The sequence below is a fragment of the Hemicordylus capensis genome, chromosome 4 (genome assembly GCF_027244095.1).
Source record: "Hemicordylus capensis ecotype Gifberg chromosome 4, rHemCap1.1.pri, whole genome shotgun sequence".
Taxonomy (NCBI): Eukaryota; Metazoa; Chordata; class Lepidosauria; order Squamata; family Cordylidae; genus Hemicordylus; species Hemicordylus capensis.
The window spans coordinates 154262463-154283271 of record NC_069660.1 but is presented as its reverse complement, the minus strand read 5'-3'; the positions used below and the strand labels follow the sequence as shown (position 1 = coordinate 154283271).

General features: G+C 50.4%; 1 protein-coding gene across 1 annotated transcript; it reads right to left on the bottom strand.

Moving 5' to 3' along the window:
• Positions 1 to 776: 776 nt before the first annotated feature.
• LOC128353042 (endogenous retroviral envelope protein HEMO-like) lies at positions 777 to 8981 on the bottom strand. Its single transcript, XM_053313711.1, has 2 exons — positions 8967 to 8981; positions 777 to 3107 (listed from the first exon to the last, which is right to left on the bottom strand). The coding sequence occupies exon 2, from the start codon at positions 2649 to 2651 to the stop codon at positions 984 to 986; it is 1668 nt and encodes a 555-aa protein (XP_053169686.1). The 5' UTR covers positions 2652 to 3107; positions 8967 to 8981; the 3' UTR covers positions 777 to 983.
• Between the last annotated feature and the right edge of the window lie 11828 nt (positions 8982 to 20809).

Here is a 20809-nt window from a genome sequence, read left to right as displayed (position 1 = left end):
TTGGCAGTTGGCCTTCTGAGGTAGCTCTGGAGGGCTTGTCTGAGGAGAAAAGCCTTTGTCGATGCGGCAGCTGTGTCTGGGAGGAGCCCTTGACATGAAGCCAGATGGGGCGGTAGCATAAGGCAGCAGATTTTGGAGGCCCCAAGAGGGCCCCAAGATGCCCCCCACCCCCCGTGGCCCTACTATTGAAGCATCTCTTCAAGAGGGGCATGCATCACTTGATGGAGGAGAGGTCTCTCAAGGGCTGCTAGTGGGAGGGCGGGCTGTAGGCCACCTCCAGGCTGAAGGGCAGGATGCCTCTGAGTCCCAGTTTTTGGCAGGGGAGTAAGAGCAGGAGAGAGGCCGTGCCCTCAACTGCAGTCTGTGGGCTTCCATTGGCATGTGGGAGGCCACTGTGTGAAATGATGTGAATACCCGGCTCGACTTGGGTCCGCATTTTAGCCAATCAAACAGACTCAAGGGAATCAATCAGAGGCTTTATTGCTTCGCGACAGCAAGGTAGACAATGTAGCTCACGCATCACTTTGAATACAATGAGTTACAGCTAGAGATGTCCTTTTATACAAACAACAACATGAATGCAAAAAGGCTCTTGACCCTAATGCACATACCAACTGTGACCTAACCCCTTTCAAGCACGCATGCGTGACTTGACTATCGTCCATCAGGTGATTTCCCTAATATGGTTAGATCCGCTCCTTCTTCAGCGTTAGCATTTCAAGCGTTTCTCATGGGAACCTAGCTTGGTTAGCATTGCAGTTGCTACTATGCGAGCTAGAGAGATAAGAGTAGTGACGGCTATTGTTAAAGCAATGTTGCAGACTCTGTGTCCTTGGCCTTGCTGAGGTTTCTCTGAGTTAGAGCTTTTTAGCTTTCAAAAGAGAGTTTCTTTGGTTTACTAACAAAATGGAGTAGCTTTGGTTTACTAAAACACATCAATTCCCCCCTGAAACAATTAGATCATCCTGAATCTTCAGGATGCTTCAGGATGCCCTCATTAACGCTTGTAAGGGTACGGATGTGTATTTAGGTCCCAAACTGTGGCGGGGTCTAAAAGCTTTCATAAACAATTGGATTAAAGTTGGAATGCATTGCAAGCAGCAACATGTGATTATCAATAAAAGACAAATACATACGATAATTATGATTATCTTCTGTGCCCACAATCCCCAATTGGGTAACCAAGAAGTGAGCCATGCCCATATATCCATAGGGTTTTCCTTTCCCATGTTATGCCATATTTGAAGTTGATCTTTAAGATTTTGAACATGAGCAGCGATAGATCCAGTCTCATTGACATAAAAACAACAAACCTCACCTAGAACTGCACAAGCTCCTCCCTCTTGAGCTGTGAGAATATCTAAAGCTCTACGATTTTGCCTGACTACTTCTCCTAATGAATTTATCTCTGTACCCATATCAGTTAAGGCTAACAGAGTCTGGTTAAATGAGAGTTCGATTTGTCTGGAAATATTTATTATAGCTTTTTCTAGTTGATTTACTCCTAACCTAGGTAGTATGGTTCTTGTCCATTGATGGAACTTTGTGTTTCGTGTAGCTAAAGGATTTGGAACATAATTGATTTTGGCTTGTCTTCGTGTTCTGTGTAACAAGCTTCCAAGATTAAGAACTTGTGATGCATTAAGTGAAGGTTTCACATAAATGGTAGGTGCTAAATGGGCTGGTGCACATCTGCCTGTCCATCCTGGGGGTAATGCACGATAGGCTCTGTTCCCACAGACCCAATAAAGGCCTGCAGGTAAGGCAACAATTAAGTTGTTTCCTGAACGAGGTAAATTGACATAATGGCTACACAAATCCACAATGTCTTTACCTGTATTGCTAAACAAATGCTTCCATGTTTTTGACACTTTCTCTGGATAAGCACATGCAATAGTCACCCAGATGTCTAACCAAGGCGTGTGCGTGTTAAAACTAGAGCCTTCACAAACATGATCAATTTGGTTTGCCTGTTGACAAAGGCCAAGACCTTTTGTAAGATATATGGAAGAATTATAAAGGTTCAGGGCTTTTGAAACAGTGATCCACTCTGAGTCTGTGAAGTTAAGAAAAAGAAATTCTCTAAGAGAAGTAGGTATTCCTAAATCAAGAGGAATATGAAAACACTCTAGTTCGTTCTCTCTGTGTTGAGAGAACCATGTTCCGTCCATGCTGTTAAAGGACACTATGTGTGTACAGCTGTGGTAGGGACTAACTCCCAAAAACTTCCCTGTACCATTTCTATTTTCAATGCAGATAGGATGTAAGCCGTGGCTTGAAAGCTTAATATCCGGGATGCCAAGGGCATTTCTGTTGAGAGTTTCCCTTTTAGTGTATCCATAGCGATTATAACTAATGCTTCTTCCCTGGAAGTGAATTGTTTCTCTGTGTTTTCCCCAAGACCAATATGTAGTGTAATTTGAAAAATATTGGGGCTGTTCTGTGGTTTGTGGATAAGTAATCCACCAGCCAAGTGTGACTGGAATGGCCACTACATTTAAAATATCCCCTTCTGTGCTTGCCATGTGACTGCATAGCCAGCAGTCATTTAAGTTGGCAATGTCAGCTAAAGTCTGTAAAAGTGGAGCGTGTGGGTGTTGAATTGACCATGTACACAAGAAATAACATGATAAACACCAAAAGAGATACATCCTCCCTTTGTACAGGAAAAAAAATTAAAAGAAGAGGGGAAAAAATATATATAAAAATATTGTTCTTTGCAAGAAAAATGTTTGGGAAAATTAAAAGTGTCCTTCATCCATTGCTTCCCACACTGCCAGAGTGTCTTCAAGGGAAAGAGGCTCTGGTGGGGGTTTTGGTGGTGGCTGTTTGCGTAAAGTGAGTCTCAGGTCTCCACGCTTGGTCACTGTCCAGTTGTTGTTGTTGTCTTCTGGTTCCTTCGCTGGGGTAGGCGCGAATCTCACGCGGGTGTGATGGGTCCAAGTCTTTGATCCAGAGAGACGAACTGCAGTTTGGGTCACTAGGAGCACTGTAAACGGGCCCGTCCACCGTGGCTCTAGGTTAGGCTTCTGCCATTTCTCAAGGTACACCTGATCGCCTGGTTGGAAAGGGTGTTGTGGTCCCTCTAGTGGCGGCCGTTGCGTTGCCTGTAAATGAGAAGAAAGAGAAGACAAGGCAGCCGCAATGCCAACTACATGTTGTTTCAGCAATTCTTCTCCCCTGACATGTAAGTCAGATACATCAGCAGATAGAGGATTTAGAGAACACACTCTCCCATACAGGGCTTCAAATGGTGAGAGCCCACTACGCCCCCGCGGTGTGATGCGCATGCGAAAAAGGGCCAGAGGCAAGGTGTCTGGCCATTTTAGCGATAGTTCTTGACATATCTTCCTCAGGTGTGTCTTCAAGATCCGATTTGAGGCCTCTACTCTCCCGGAAGAAGTGGGCCGCCAAGGTGTATGTAAATGATAGCGAATTCCCAAGGCTGTGGCTACCTCCTGTATGACTGTAGAGGTAAAATGTGGTCCTTGATCCGAATCTAAATGTCTAGGCAGTGAAAAATCTCGGTATAATGTCTTGTAGAAGCCTCTTGGTGACTTCCTTTGTCTTGTTTGTCTTACAAGCAAATCCTTCTGACCACCCAGTGAAATTGTCAATAAACAATAGCAAGTGCTTATACATTCCAGCTCTAGGCATGTCAGTGAAGTCTAATTGCCAAGAGTCACCTGGGGCTGTTCCTGTCCTGAGCAGACCGCGTGGTCTTGCTCTCCTTGGTGGAGCTGGATTGTTCTTAATACAAACCACACATGCATTGACAGTGGTGGTTACCATTGCTCTCAATTGAGGGTGGTAAAAATATGTGACTAAAAGCTCATATAGTCTGTCCCTTCCCAAGTGTGTAGTAAGATGGGCTTGCTTAACTAAGGCCATGGTGGTGCCATATGAAAAAAACTGTTGGCCTGAAGTATGGATAGCTCCATTCTCAGTCTGGGTCCATTCAGTGTTTTGCATAAGGTCATTTAAAGTAGACACGTCCTCTCCTGTCATTGGGAAAGGGTGATCCTGAGGTTGAAGCAAAGGGAAAGCTGGAATAAGTGGTAACATAGATACTGTGGGTGGGGGTGGCAGCAGAGCTGCTGTTTTGGCTGCGTGATCTGCTCTGGCATTGCCTTGGGCAATCTCAGTGTCCCTTCTCTGATGCCCTGGGCAATGCATAACTGCAACTTTGCTTGGCAAAAGTATAGCATCTAGAAGTTCCAAAATCTGGCCACCATGCTTTATTGGTGACCCATCAGCGGTAATGAACCCTCTCTCCCGCCAGATGGCGGCATGTGCATGTACTACCGAGAAGGAATACTTTGAATCAGTGAAGATGTTGACTTTCTGGTCCTGGGCTAACAGCAAAGCTCTAGTCAAGGCGATCAGTTCTGCCAACTGAGCTGAGGTCCCAGGGGGTAATGAGTTAGCTTCCACTGTAGCATGTATGGTAACAACGGCGTAGCCAGCCCTCCTGACCCCATTGTCCATAAAACTGCTCCCATCTGTATAAAATGTGAGATCTGCATCTGATAGTGGAATATCAGTCAGGTCTGGTCTGGCTGAGCAATGATAGTCCAGAAATTGCTGACAATCATGCAAAGGAGGGTCTGGTTCTGACATGTTTTGTGGTAAAAGGGTTGCTGGATTTAATGCAGTGCAGTGATGAATGGAAAGCTCTGGAGATTCGATAAAAATGGCTTGGTACTTAGCCATGCGTGCAGGTGTCAGCCATTGGTTTGCTCTGTTCTCCAGCAATGTAAGAACTGAGTGTGGAACATACAGTTTAGTCTTGGAACCTAGAGTGAATTTCAGAGCTTCTTCCAAAATGACAGCCGCTGCGGCCAGGGCCCTCAAGCAAGGAGGCCAACCTTGGGCCACGCCATCTAGTTTGGAAGAAAAATATGCAATTGGGCGATGATCTTTGCCCAGGGTTTGTGTAAGTATCCCAGATGCTGTTCCCTGACTCTCAGAAGCAAATAAGTAGAAAACTTTGTTGTAGTCTGGCAGTCCAAGTGCTGGAGCACTCGCAAGAGCTGCCTTTATCTTCATGAAAGCAGATTGGCAGTCTGCTGTCCATGTAAAGCTGTCATTTTCTCCTCCAGAAAGTGCATCATACAGAGGTTGGGCTAAAGCTGCAAACCCATGAATCCATTGGCGGCAAAAATTAGCCATTCCAATGAATGAACGCAACTGAGGGCGATTGGAGGGTGGGGCTATTCTGCAAATGGCCTCTTTTCGCTCTGGCAAAAGAGACTTCTGTCCTTGGCTGAGTAAAAGCCCCATATATTTAACTTGGGGTAAGGCCACCTGCGCTTTAGATTTTGATGGATGAAAGCCTGCATCCGCTAGATGGAGCAAAAGTGAAATGGTAAGGATCAAATTGAGCTCCTTTGAGGTTGTGGCTAGGAACAAATCGTCTAGAAACTGCAGCAACACAAAATCCTTGCCTTCCTCGCCTTCTGGGGGTGTCCACCTGCCCAATTCCTCCCTCAATGCATCGCTGAACAAATGGGGCGCGGAATTTAACCCTTGTGGCAGACGAGACCATTGGAGCCCGACTTTTACATGCGTTTTCGGGTCGTGCCTTTCTAGTGCAAATATTGGTTGTGATTCTGGCGCTAAAGATATGCAAAAAAAAAGCATCCTTCAAGTCCAGAACAGTAAAAGTAGTCATTTGTGGTGGCACAGCTGTCATTATAGTGTGTGGATTTGGCAAAATTGTGTGTAGAGGTTCCACACAGGCATTTACTGCTCTTAGGTCTTGTACCAGGCGCCATCTACCGTCTGGTTTTGGAATTGCAATGATCGGGGAATTCCATGCGCTTTGGCTGGGAACTAAGATTCCATTGGCTATGAAGGCATCAACAATTGGTTTTAATCCCTCTGCGCCTCCCTTCCTTAAGGGATACTGTGGTATTGCAACAGGCTGGGTGTTTGGTTTCAATCGAATTGTCACTGGTGGGGCATATTTTGCTTTGCCTGGCACTCCCTCCTTGGCCCACACTGTCTCTGGTACTTGTAAATCAATTAATGGTGCAAGCATGGGTGGGAAAAGACCCATCACTCTAGCTTGAACTGCCCAGGTTTCTGAATCAGGAATTTCCATGGTGATTTGGTCTGGGGCGAAAGATAAGGTAGCCCGCATGGCACACAATAAATCTCTGCCCAATAGATTCACAGCAATAGCAATAGCAATAGCACTTACATTTATATACCGCTCTATAGCCAGAGCTCTCTAAGCGGTTTACAATGATTTTAGCATATTGCCCCCAACATTCTGGGTACTCGTTTTACCTACCTCGGAAGGATGGAAGGCTGAGTCAACCTTGAGCCCCTGGTCAGGATCGAACTTGTAACCTTCTGGTTACAGGGCGGCAGTTTTACCACTGCGCCACCAGGGGCTGCAGTTTTACCACTGCGCCACCAGGGCGGCAGTTTTACCACTGCACCACCAGGGCACTGAGGCATGTGCAGGAAGGAATGTTGTCCTTGTGACCCTGCGCATTCAAAGGGTATGGCTTCCAAAAAGTGATGTTTTGCTGAAGCACCCGTGGCTCCTTCCACAAAGGTGGAACGGCTGCTTGGGGTAGCCCCTTTTGGAGTAATTAAGACTGAATGAGTGGCGCCAGAATCTACTAACATTGAAACAGTCTGAGCATTTGCTCCAGAGCCCACTCTGCAGGCCACCAGGGGTTCTGTGGGTGAAAGTGTTCGGCAAGTCGCCAATACAGCTGTTTCCCCCGGCCTGTCCTATCTGGAGTTCCTTTGTTGATAGGGACTCTGGGGACTGGACTGGTAGGGCTGCTGTTGGGATTGGAACTGCTGGCCCCCCTGCTGCTGGGGTTGAAATTGTTGTGGTTGAAACTGCTGTTGCGGCTGAAATTGTTGGAACTCCTGCTGTGACTGGAAATGCTGCTGTGGCTGGACAGCCGAGGCTGTCTGCCAATAGGGCATTTGCTGTGGAAATGGCTGCGGTCCTTGAAACCGGGTCGGACAGTTCCGGACCCAATGGTTTGGATTTCCGCAATGGTAACAATATGGAGATCCCTGTCGAGGGGATGCTCTTCCCGGCCCCTGCTGGGCCCCCTTTCCTCGACCAGCATATAGGATATGTGGTTTACTTCCTCCAACTTTCTTCTCCTTCTCCTTTTCTTTTTCTTTCTCCTTCTCCCTTTCCTTCTCCTTCTCTTTTTCTTTCTCCTTCTCCCTTTCCTTCTCCTTCTCTTTTTCTGACTCTGGGTCTCGGTTCTCTCTCTGTGTATAGACACGGTAGGCTGCCTCCACTAAAGAGTCGAGAGCCATGGTCAAAGGTGCATCTAACTTATTCAGTCTCTTTCTAATGTCCTGTGCACTCTGAGCCAAAAATGCTGCTCTCAAAATATGTTCTGCTTCTGGAGATTTAAGGTCCAGGGACGTGAATTGGCGAAGGAATTTTTCAAGCCTTTCCAGAAAGTCTCCTGGCGATTCATTTGGACCCTGAAAGGTCTGATGAAGTCTGTTCAGATTTGTATGTCTAGGCACACAAGTGTTGAGAGCCTTCAGAAAGAGCTGGCGAAAAGTGTCCAAAGCGGCACTCCCAGCATCAGTATTTGGATCCCAGTTAGGATCCTGCAAGGGATATAGTTCTGCTGCTGCAACAACTGGTGTCTGACGGGCCCCCATGTTAGTGGCTAACTGGGTAGCTTTCTGCAAAAGGAGGCGTCGTTCCTCTGCTGTAAGCAAAGAGCCAGCCATTTGCTGGATATCTGCCCATATAGGTTTGTGAGTAGCAAACACAGACTCAAATAGACTAGAGCAGGCTACTGGGTCTTCTCTAAGTGATTTAGTTTGCAGCTTCCAATTCATTAAATCTGCAGATGAAAATGGAACATGGACTAATGTTCGGTTCCCTGTGGCAGTTAAAGTTTCCCTCAATGGGGCTAAAATTGGGACTCTGCTGCTGCTTTTACTCCTAGTATGCCAGGCAACGGGGCTGATTTGGGGGTTTGTAAGGGAAACGGTACCGCTGTTAGTAGGCACAATAGCTAAATCCAAGGCTTCCAAATCTTTCTTTAAACATTGCAATGGTGTCGTTCCCAAATCACCCAAACCTATGCCCGCCCCCGTTCCCAAAGGTGTCAAAGGTGTAGGAAGTGGCCCCAATGTATCTTCCCCCTCTAAGTCAACCAAACCTATGCCCTCCCCCCTTCCTGGAGAGGGTGCTCTCTGTACATCTGGTACATTGGGAATTTGAAGCAGCTGAGGCTGGGGAATAAGTTGAGGTTGTGGTGGGGGTGGGTAAATAGGTTGAACACAATCATCTTCTGGACATTCCTAGGGCTTGGGATAGGGTGGAGGAGGGGGAGGTGCGGAAGGGGTGAGGGGAGTGGAAGGGCAAGACTGTAAGGGAAATAGTCCAGAAGAATTCCCTGCAGGCATTAGCCCACAGTCCACGGCCAACAGAGGTCTGCACCATAATTCCATGAATGGCTGAACATAACGGTGTTCTTCATACTTTCCATTTTTTGAACAATATACCAACAATTCTAAAATTAAAGATTGATCAACACTTCCTGTACGTGGCCAGTAGGTGGTGCCATCGCCAAGCCGATAAGTTGGCCACACTTCTACACAGAGAGGTTTCAACATATATTTTTTTAAGAGCATTGCTATCCCCTGTGAGGATCTTCCAATGCTTCAACACACATTCCAAGGGCGTGCAAGAAATCCTTTCAGATTTCATGTGCTTGCTATTTCTGCTCCCCATGGTCTACCCCCTAGCTTGCTTGTGCTTGGGCCGTTTATTTTTGACTCAGTCGCCTCTCCCTCAGGCTCTTTGGCTTAAATTGCACCCCCCCTCGGGACTTTGGCTTAAATTGCCCCTGCTTGGGTAATTTTGCCTTCTCCCCTCTTCTCGGGATGAAAGAATGCCCCTCCCTGGGCTTTCCCCCCCCTTTTGTTCCCCTACTTGGGCTTGGGGTACTCACCAAAGACGTCTCTGGATTTCTTGACTCTCCCTCAGGCTCTTGCCTCGATTCCCAGATGTAGCGTGTAGTAACGACTGACGCGTCCCAGGGCCACGAGAAACCTCCTCAGACAAAGGCTGTGGTGCGAGCTGGTCCTCGTTGTCCCACGACGGGCCAAATCGTCCACCAAAGTTACATCCGAGGATGCTGGACTAGATGGGCTTCCTTGGGCCTGAGCCAGCAGGCTGTTGCGATGTTCTTAGGACTGTTCTGAGCCTTGGAATCCTGAGCGCTGGGATAGCGTAGGGGTTAGAGTGGCGAGGATAAAGACCAGGGGTATCCGAGTTCGAATCCCCATTCAACCTTTTCGGGATTATTCCTTCTTTCAAAAATTTAGACCACGCCCCTCCAGTACACTACTGCTCGGGCCAGCTCACAGCAATTCGGCACATATCAGGGACGAGAAATAACAAGAACATTAACCAAACGGAGGAAACAAATCAATCGTCAGGTTCAAAACCACAATCACTATCAAGTTCAAACCCTACGTCCCTTGAAAAGCTAAAAAACGGAAATGACAACAACTCAAAAATAAAGAAGCTAACAGACATAACCCAACAGGGGGCCTTAAAAAGCCTCCTTAAAAAGTGGTTTGTTACAAACACTGAGGGAGGGAGGGAGGGTGGGAAGCTCTTCAGCCAGGGCTTCAGCCAGGGCCTTCCAATGCCGAGGGGCAACAAGCGAAAAGGCCCTGTCCCTAGTCCCCACAAAGAGGATCTCTGTTAGTAGCGGGGCCATGAGCGAGCAGAGCAGGGCCTGAGACGATGAACGGGGAGGGCCCTGGAAAATTAATATGGGCAAATGCGCTCCGACAGCTTCCCCGGCCCCAAGCCCTGTAGAGTCTTGAAGGTGTGACTCAGAGTGCTCTGAGTGGGGCACACCTCTGGGAGCACCGGTCCGCCAGTGGGGCAGGAGAAATGTTCATGGGCGGGGGGGAACTGCAAGAGCCATCTCGCCATCCCCCTGGCCTCCTCCAGCCCCGGCAAAGGAGGTCGTGTACAACCTCAATATCTCTCATCTAATATTCCATGCATTCATCTATAGTTGAGTGGGGCTAATCACTCTTGCGTGGTCGCCTCTTTTAAAAAGCAAAACCAAAAGCAGAAACTCTGCAGTCCACTGAAAGTCAAGTCTACATTCGTCCTTTCTTTTGTTCTTTATGACATGTATAGCCCGCTCTTCCTCCAAGGAGCTTAGAGCGGTGTACTACATACTTAGGTTTCTCTTCGCAACAACCCTGTGAAGTAGCTTAGGCTGAGAGAGAAGCGACTGGCCCAGAGTCACCCAGCAAGTATCCTGGCTGAATGGGGATATGAACCCGGGTCTCTGCGGTCCTAGTGCAGCACTCTAACCACTATAGCACGCTGGCTCTTCATTTAGAGTATCATGGCTGAATGGGGATTTGAACTCGGGTCTCCCCGGTCCTAGTCCTGCACTCTAAGCACTACACCACGCTCACCACGCTGGCTCCTCATTTACGACGTCTTAATTGTGAAAGAATGACAGATCTCCCTTAAATGATCAGAAGGCTCAGAAGTACCGATCTTTATCAGATCAAGGTCCCCTCGTCCAGTATTCTTGGCAAGGATAGGAACATCGCAACACATGAAGCTGCCATATAACAAGTCAGACCATTGGTCTATCTAGCTGCGTATTGTCTTCTCAGAGTGGCAGCGGCTTCTCCAGGATTGCAGGCAGGAATCTCTCCTGCAGAAGGCAGGGAGCGGGAGGGCACTTGCAACCTTCTGCTCCTCCATCCCCTGAGGGGAATAGCTAACAGTGCTCACACATCAAGTCTCCCATTCATATGCAACCAGGGTGGGCCCTGCTTCGCTCAGGGGACAAGTCATGCTTGCTGCCACAAGACCCAGCTCCTGCTTGAGTGTCATGAATAGCGTCCAGTGGGAAGCAGGGTCCCTGATACAAAGAGAATCTTGAGTAGTGGAGGCGAGAGAATTGTTTGGGTTTTGGCAGTTGGCCTTCGGAGGTAGCTCTGGAGGGCTTGTCTGAGGAGAAAAGCCTTTGTCGATGCGGAAGCTGTGTCTGGGAGGAGCCCTTGAGGTGAAACCAGATGGGGCAGTAGCATAAGGCAGCAGATTTTGGAGGCACCAAGAGGGCCCCAAGATGCCCCCCACCCCCCGTGGCCCTTCTATTGAAGCATCTCTTCAAGAGGGGCATGCATCACTTGATGGAGGAGAGGTCTCTCAAGGGCTGCTAGTGGGAGGGCGGGCTATAGGCCACCTCCAGGCTGAAGGGCAGGATGCCTCTGAGTCTCAGTTTTTTGCACGGTAGTAAGAGCAGGAGAGAGGCCGTGCCCTCAACTGCAGCCTGTTTGCTTCCATTGGCATGTGGGAGGCCACTGTGTGAAAGAGGATGCTGGACTAGATGGGCTCTCTTGGGCCTGAGCCAGCAGGGCTGTTGCGATGTTCTTAGGAATGTTCTGAGCCTTGGAATCCTGAGCGCTGGGATAGCGTAGGGGTTAGAGTGGCGAGGATAGAGACCGGGGGTACCCGAGTTCGAATCCCCATTCAACCTTTTTGGGATTATTCCTTCTTTCAAAAATTTAGACGCCACCCCTCCAGTACACTACTGCTCGGGCCAGCTCACAGCAATACGGCACATATCAGGGACGAGAAAAAACAAGAACATTAACCAAACGGAGGAAACAAATCCATCGTCAGGTTCAAAACCACAATCACTATCCAGTTCAAACTCTACGTCCTTTGAAAAGCTAAAAAACGGAAATGACAACAACTCAAAACTAAAGAAGCTACCAGACATAACCCAAGAGGGGGCCTGAAAAAGCCTACTTAAAAAGTGGTTTTTTAAAATCACTGAGGGAGGGAGGGAGCGTGGGAATCTCTTCAGCCAGGGCCTTCCAATGCCGAGGGGCAACAAGCGAAAAGGCCCTGTCTCTAGTCCCCACAAAGAGGATCTCTGTTAGTAGCGGGGCCATGAGCGAGCAGAGCAGGGCCTGAGACGATGAACGGAGGGTCCTGGAAAATTAATAGGGGCACATGCGCTCCGACAGCTTCCCTGGCCCCAAGCCCTGTAGAGTCTTGAAGGTGTGACTCAGAGTGCTCTGAGTGGGGCACACCTCTGGGAGCACGGGGCCGCCAGTGGGGCAGGAGAAACGTGTGGGGGGGGGGAACTGCAAGAGCCATCTCGCCGTCCTCCTGGCCTCCTCCAGCCCCGGCAAAGGAGGTCGTGTACAACCTCTATATCTCGCATCTAATATTCCATACATTCATCTATAGTTGAGTGGTGCTAATCACTCTTGCGTGGTCGCCTCTTTTAAAAAGCAAAACCAAAAGCAGAACCTCTGCAGTCCACTGAAAGTCAAGTCTACATTCTTCCTTTCTTTTGTTCTTTATGACATGTATAGCCCGCTCTTCCTCCAAGGAGCCCAGAGCGGTGTACTACAGACTTAGGTTTCTCCTCGCACACAACCCTGTGAAGTAGCTTAGGCTGAGAGAGAAGCGACTGGCCCAGAGTCACCCAGCAAGTATCCTGGCTGAATGGGGATATGAACCCGGGTCTCCCCGGTCCTAGTGCAGCACTCTAACCACTACAGCACGCTGGCTCTTCATTTAGAGTATCCTGGCTGAATGGGGATTTGAACTCGGGTCTCCCCGGTCCTAATCCTGCACTCTAAGCACTACACCACGCTCACCACGCCTGCTCCTCATTTACGACGTCTTAATTGTGAAAGAATGACAGATCTCCCTTAAATGATCAGAAGGCTCAGAAGTACAGATCTGTATCAGATCAAGGTCCCCTCGTCCAGCATTCTTGGCAAGGACAGGAACATAGCAACACATGAAGCTGCCATATACCAAGTCAGACCATTGGTCTATCTAGCTGAGTATTGTCTTCTCAGAGTGGCAGCGGCTTCTCCAGGATTGCAGGCAGGAATCTCTCTTGGAGAAGTCAGGGAGGGCACTTGCAACCTTCTGCTCCTCCATCCCCTGAGGGGAATAGCTTACAGAGCTCACACATCAAGTCTCCCGTTCATATGCAACCAGGGTGGGCCCTGCTTCGCTAAGGGGACAAGTCATGCTTGCTGCCACAAGACCCAGCTCCTGCTTGTGTGTCATGAATAGCGTCCAGTGGGAAGCAGGGTCCCTGATACAAAGAGAATCTTGAGGAGTGGAGGGGAGAGAATTGTTTGGGTTTTGGCAGTTGGCCTTCTGAGGTAGCTCTGGAGGGCTTGTCTGAGGAGAGAAGCCTTTGTCGATGCGGCAGCTGTGTCTGGGAGGAGCCCTTGAGGTGAAGCCAGATGGGGCGGTAGCATAAGGCAGCAGATTTTGGAGGCCCCAAGAGGGCCCCAAGATGCCCCCCACCCCCCGTGGCCCTACTATTGAAGCATCTCTTCAAGAGGGGCATGCATCACTTGATGGAGGAGAGGTCTCTCAAGGGCTGCTAGTGGGAGGGCGGGCTATAGGCCACCTCCAGGCTGAAGGGCAGGATGCCTCTGAGTCCCAGTTTTTGGCAGGGGAGTAAGAGCAGGAGAGAGGCCGTGCCCTCAACTGCAGCCTGTGGGCTTCCATTGGCATGTGGGAGGCCACTGTGTGAAAGAGGATGCTGGACTAGATGGGCTCCCTTGGGCCTGAGCCAGCAGGGCTGTTGCGATGTTCTTAGGACTGTTCTGAGCCTTGGAATCCTGAGCGCTGGGATAGCGTAGGGGTTAGAGTGGCGAGGATAGAGACCGGGGGTACCCGAGTTCGAATCCCCATTCAACCTTTTCGGGATTATTCCTTCTTTCAAAAATTTAGACCCCGCCCCTCCAGTACACTACGGCTCGGGCCAGCTCACAGCAATACGGCACATATCAGGGACGAGAAAAAACAAGAACATTAACCAAACGGAGGAAACAAATCCATCGTCAGGTTCAAAACCACAATCACTATCCAGTTCAAACTCTACGTCCTTTGAAAAGCTAAAAAACGGAAATGACAACAACTCAAAACTAAAGAACCTACCAGACATAACCCAACAGGGGGCCTTAAAGAACCTCGTTAAAAAGTGGTTTGTTAAAAACACTGAGGGAGGGAGGGGGCGTGGGAAGCTCTTCAGCCATGGCCTTCCAATGCCGAGGGGCAACAAGCGAAAAGGCCCTGTCCCTAGTCCCCACAAAGAGGATCTCTGTTAGTAGCGGGGCCATGAGCGAGCAGAGCAGGGCCTGAGACGATGAACGGAGGGTCCTGGAAAATTAATAGGGGCACATGCGCTCTGACAGCTTCCCCGGCCCCAAGCCCTGTAGAGTCTTGAAGGTGTGACTCAGAGTGCTCTGAGTGGGGGACACCTCTGGGAGCACCGGGCCGCCAGTGGGGCAGGAGAAACGTTCGTGGGCGGGAGGGAACTGCAAGAGCCATCTCGCCGTCCCCCTGGCCTCCTCCAGCCCCGGCAAAGGAGGTCGTGTACAACCTCAATATCTCTCATCTAATATTCCATGCATTCATCTATAGTTGAGTGGGGCTAATCACTCTTGCGTGGTCGCCTGTTTTAAAAAGCAAAACCAAAAGCAGAAACTCTGCAGTCCACTGAAAGTCAAGTGTACATTCTTCCTTTCTTTTTTTCTTTATGACATGTATAGGCCGCTCTTCCTCCAAGGAGCCCAGAGCGGTGTACTACATACTTAGGTTTCTCCTCGCAACAACCCTGTGAAGTAGCTTAGGCTGAGAGAGAAGCGACTGGCCCAGAGTCACCCAGCAAGTATCCTGGCTGAATGGGGATATGAACCCGGGTCTCCCCGGTCCTAGTGCAGCACTCTAACCACTAGAGCACGCTGGCTCTTCATTTAGAGTATCATGGCTGAATTGGGATTTGAACTCGGGTCTCCCCGGTCCTAGTCCTGCACTCTAAGCACTACACCACGCTCACCACGCTGGCTCCTCATTTACGACGTCTTAATTGTGAAAGAATGACAGATCTCCCTTAAATGATCAGAAGGCTCAGAAGTACCGATCTGTATCGGATCAAGGTCCCCTCGTCCCGCATTCTTGGCAAGGATAGGAACATAGCAACACATGAAGCTGCCATATACCAAGTCAGACCATTGGTCTATCTAGCTGAGTATTGTCTTCTCAGAGTGGCAGCGGCTTCTCCAGGATTGCAGGCAGGAATCTCTCTTGGAGAAGGCAGGGAGCGGGAGGGCACTTGCAACCTTCTGCTCCTCCATCCCCTGAGGGGAATAGCTAACAGTGCTCAGACATCAAGTCTCCCGTTCATATGCAACCAGGGTGGGCCCTGCTTCGTTCAGGGGACATGTCATGCTTGCTGCCACAAGACCCAGCTCCTGCTTGAGTGTCATGAATAGCATCCAGTGGGAAGCAGTGTCCCTGATACAAAGAGAATCTTGAGGATTGGAGGGGAGAGAATTGTTTGGGTTTTGGCAGTTGGCCTTCTGAGGTAGCTCTGGAGGGCTTGTCTGAGGAGAAAAGCCTTTGTCGATGCAGCAGCTGTGTCTGGGAGGAGCCCTTGACGTTAAGCCAGATGGGGCAGTTGCATAAGGCAGCAGATTTTGGAGGCCCCAAGAGGGCCCCAAGATGCCCCCTACCCCCCGTGGCCCTACTATTGAAGCATCTCTTCAAGAGGGGCATGCATGACTTGATGGAGGAGAGGATTCTCAAGGGCTGCTAGTGGGAGGGCGGGCTATAGGCCACCTCCAGGCTGAAGGGCAGGATGCCTCTGAGTCCCAGTTTTTTGCAGGGGAGTAAGAGCAGGAGAGAGGCCGTGCCCTCAACTGCAGCCTGTGGGCTTCCATTGGCATGCGGGAGGACACTGTGTGAAAGAGGATGCTGGACTAGAAGAGCCCCTGGTGGCGCAGTGGTAAAACTGCTGCCCTGTAACCAGAAGGTTACAAGTTCGATCCTGACCAGGGGCTCAAGGTTGGCTCAGCCTTCCATCCTTCCGAGGTCGGTAAAATGAGTACCCAGAATGTTGGGGGCAATATGCTAAATCATTGTAAACCGCTTAGAGAGCTTCGGCTATAAAGCGGTATATAAATGTAAGTGCTATTGCTATTGCTATTGCTATTGCTATTGCTAGATGGGCTTCCTTGGGCCTGAGCCAGCAGGGCTCTTGGGATGTTCTTAGGACTGTTCTGAGCCTTGGAATCCTGAGCGCTGGGATAGCGTAGGGGTTAGAGTGGCGAGGATAGAGACCGGGGGTACCCGAGTTCGAATCCCCATTCAACCTTTTCGGGATTATTCCTTCTTTCAAAAATTTAGACTCCGCCCCTCCAGTACACTACTGCTCAGGCCAGCTCACAGCAATACGGCACATATCAGGGACGAGAAAAAACAAGAACATTAACCAAACGGAGGAAACAAATCAATCGTCAGGTTCAAAACCACAATCACTATCAAGTTCAAACTCTACGTCCTTTGAAAAGCTAAAAAACGGAAATGACAACAACTCAAAACTAAAGAAGCTACCAGACATAACCCAAGACGGGGCCTTAAAAAGCCTCCTTAAAAAGTGGTTTGTTAAAAACACTGAGGGAGGGAGGGAGCATGGGAAGCTCTTCAGCCAGGGCCTTCCAATGCCGAGGGGCAACAAGCGAAAAGGCCCTGTCCCTAGTCCCCACAAAGAGGATCTCTGTTAGTAGCGGGGCCATGAGCGAGCAGAGCAGGGCCTGAGACGATGAACGGAGTAGGGGTGTGCATTTCGGGTTTTCGGTGATTCAGCTCGGGATCCGAGCCGAATCACCTTTGTTCTGTTCTGTGTCCGAATTTTGCTGACCCGAATCACCCCCGATTCGTTTCAGCAAAAAGGACCCTGGAGCCAAAAGAGTGGGGTGGGGTGGTAGTGCCTAATGGGTGTAGGCTACCACCCAAATTTCAGGGGGATGGGACAAAGGGCTGATTTTTTTGTGATTTTTTGAAGTTTTTGTGTCTTTGGGGAAGATTGGGGGCAGAAAGTGTATCTGCCCCAAAAGAGTGGGGTGGGGTGGTAGTGCCTAATGTGTGTAGGCTTGCCACCCCAATTTCAGGGGGGTGGGACAGAGGGCTGATTTTTTGTGAATTTCTGAAGTTTTTGTGTCTTTGGGGCAGAGGGGTGGGCAGAAAGTGGATCTGCCCCAAAAGAGTGGGGTGGGGTGGTAGTGCCTAATGTTTGTAGGCTGCCACCCCAATTTCAGGGGGGTGGGACAGAGGGCTGATTTTTTGTGAATTTCTGAGGATTTTCTTGGGTGCAGCAGAGTGATTGATTCATTCATTCATGCAACATATAGTACTCTCAACTCTAAATGACCCTAACACTCTCACTTTTCTCTCACTCTCTCCTTAATTACTATGACGAGTATGCTCTGCTCTGCTCTGCTGCACCCAAGAAAACCCTCAGAAATTCACAAAAAAATCAGCCCTCTGTCCCACCCCCCTGAAATTGGGGTGGCAGCCTACACCCATTAGGCACTACCACCCCACCCCACTCTTTTGGGGCAGATACACTTTCTGCCCCCCCATCTGCCCCAAAGACACAAAACCCTCAGAAATTCACAAAAAATCAGCCCTCTGTCCCACCCCCCTGAAATTTGGGTGGTAGCCTACACCCATTAGGCACTACCACCCCACCCCATTCTTTTGGGGCAGATACACTTTCTGTCCCCCCCATCTGCCCCAAAGTCACAAAAACTTCAGAAATTCACAAAAAATCAGCCCTCTGTCCCTCCCACCCTCCTGAAATTGGGGTGGCAGCCTACACCCATTAGGCACTACCACCCCACCCCACTCTTTTGGGGCAGATACACTTTCTGCCCCCCCATCTGCCCCAAAGACACAAAAACTTCAGAAATTCACAAAAAATCAGCCCTCTGTCCCTCCCACCCCCCTGAAATTGGGGTGGCAGCCTACACCCATTAGGCACTACCACCCCACCCCACCCCACTCTGCTGCCCCATATCCCTCTCCAAGTCCAGCAACAGTGCCCTGCCCTGAACCTCACCTCATCCAAACTTTTTTCGCCCACTACAGTAAACAGACAGGCACAGCCAGGAGGGAACACGCATAGCATGTGGAGGACGCACGCAAGACAACAACACTCCGCAAGTGGAGCAGCAAGGCTTTGCATGTTGTTGTTGCCCCCTCCTCGCCCACACAGCTTTGAAGAGTAACGGATGATGATGGCAGATAAGAAGAGAATGGCAGCACGCACGTGTCTCTGGACATTTCTTTTCCTGTCTGACTCTGTGGCATGAGATCGCCACATCTATGTATGGGCAAGCACAATCTTCAAATAAAATGCTGTCAATCAACTCGCAAACATGACCCGATCTTCATTTGGAAACATAATGCAATGATGCATCTCCCCACACACATGCACAGGCACAGTGAATTGCACCTGTCCTGTCCTTTACCGGGCCCCACACGGACACACCACTCCACACCACATCACACAACAACACCACACACCACGAAGAGGTCTCTGCAACAAAGCAAGCTAGAATTTTTGCAGGCTTTTTCGGATTGCATCCCAATGCATGCCGCAGATACTGGGCAGAAAGACTGTGTGCAATCACATGATACGACATTACCACTAGTTCGGAGTCTAGAAGATGCCTTTATTCCCCTGTGTGTGTGCACTGTGCGGGTTTGCTGCTCAAGTCACTCACTCTGCAAGAGGGTTAGGGCTGAAAAGGGCTGTGTTGCCTCAGGTTGCAATGTGTGCTCTCTCTGTCTGCGTGAGACAGACATTTGTGTGAGGGCTGCACCAGCATCAAGCTCATCATTGGCAACACAGCTTTTTGGGGGGAGGGGAGGGGAGGGTGGGTGCATGTGTGTGTGTGTGCCGCTTCAGGCACAGCAGTAGTACTACTCCCATTGTGGCCAGAAAAAGCAGGCAGCAGCAGAGCAGACCATCTCACTCAGCGGCGGCGGCGGCGGCAACCTAATAGCTCAGGAGACCAAGGCAAACCACATATTTGGATTTGAACAGAGGAGAGCATGAAGATTAAGAAAGAAGTAAACATCACCTGACAAGCAAACCGAAATCAGAAATAATTACATCACATTGAGAAACGCAGCAGACAGACCTTTTTTAGATTTCAGCTTCAATGCAATTGTTCATGGGAGGAAGCATTGATGACAGTTTTAGCAGGCAAGCAGGCTAGCAATTAGCGGCAAGCCCACTCAGTGACAGTGTGTGTGCCCCCCTCGCCAGGAGGCACAGGCCCATTGCACAGAGCCACTACTCTCCCCCAGGGATGTCCCTTCCAATCCTGACTGTGCCCCCCCCCACACGCACACGCAGCAGCCTGTCTCTGAGGTTGTGGATGGATGGTGCGCTGCCCTACGGCCCAGCCTTCAGCACTGGGCAAGTGGGTGCTCCCAGCATCAGGGGGGGGCCCACCACAGATTTCTTCTGCAGAGACAGCGACTACAGCTCCCATTGTCCCTAGTCTTGATGGTGGCCAGCCATCGGGACAGTGGGAAATGGGAGTTGTAGTCTCTCTCTGCCACATCTGTGGTAACCCCTCCCTCATGCTGGGAGCACTCACCTGGCAGTCCACCATCCCAGGCTGACAGTGCAGCGGTGCCTGTGTATGCATGCGTGTCTGGATGTGCCAGCAGCACGGGGCATGTTTTAGTGGCAGGGTGGGCTTAGAGGGATGGACTGTGACACATCTTCTGGCCGGGATGAACTGCCGTGGCGTGGGAGGCGCTGCATAGGGGGGGTGACGCGAGTCACTCGCCCTCCACGGCCAGTTCGGGGTAGCCCAGCAGGGAGAGGTTGGCCTTCAAGAAGACGAGCTGCTCGACCAAATCAGCATCCAGGCGTGAGCGCAGAGGAGTCACCACGTCCCCGGCAATGGAGAACAACCTCTCGCTCGAGACGCTGGTTGGCGGGCAAGAGAGAAACCGGACAGCAACGGACGCCAAGTCCAGCCAGACTTTGCGACGCGTTGCCCAAAAGGGGAACGGCTCACTCTCCTCGTCTTCCATCGCCTCCTCCAGGTACTGCAGAACAGTCTGCTCAGCACGGCTGGGGCGAGGGACAGGCTCCTCCCGTCTCCCCGGCATGAGACTAGCATAGCCCCTGAGCCACCGGGTGGTGGTTCGAGGTCGTACTGGTTGCTCTGCTGGTCCCACTGCCGGAGAAACCACACCGCTGGACTGGGAAGAAGTGGGGGTGGTGGCAGTGCTGCTGCTGCTGCTGCTGCTGGGGGTGGGATGCGCAGTGCCAGCCTGAGACCAAGACCCCTCCTCCTGGTTGTCTGCTGCACCTATCCCTAGCCTCCTTTCCTCTTCACGCTTCACGTGTTCGACCAGGAGGCCCCTCCACCTGGGCAGCTCGCCAGGAGGCACAGCGCTGCCCTTCATCCTTGGGTCACAAATGCATGCCAGGACATGCCATGCAGATGCGGCCCATGGTTTCTTGAGCCGCTCAACTACCCCAGTCCTCAACCGACCTGCCAGGGCAATCGCAACCCCAGTGGTCAGAGTGGTCTGGAGATCGCTCATTGCCTTCTCCAGGAGAATAGCAGTGGGCAAAGCCAGGCTCAGCGTGGCGGTCTGAGTACACAAGTCGTTCGTTGCAGAATAGAACGGCTCTAGTACTAAGACCAGCTCACGGATCACCGGCCAGTCATCATAGAGAGACTTGCACAGATCCAAGCAACCACGCGTCCCCAGGCTGTTGAGTGCTCCCTCTTGCTCATGCATGCGCCGGAGCAAGAGAAAGGTGGAGTTCCACTGGGTAGGAACATCCTGGGGGATTTGGTGTTCGGGCAGGCCCAGCTCGATCTGTCTGGCCTTGAGCTGGCGCCTTGCCTTTTCACTCCGGTGGAAGTGGCCCGCTACCTG

Coding starts and splice junctions, on each gene's coding strand:
- LOC128353042 (XM_053313711.1), bottom strand. CDS start 2,651: ATGTATCTCTTTTGGTGTTTATCATGTTATTTCTTGTGTACATGGTCA.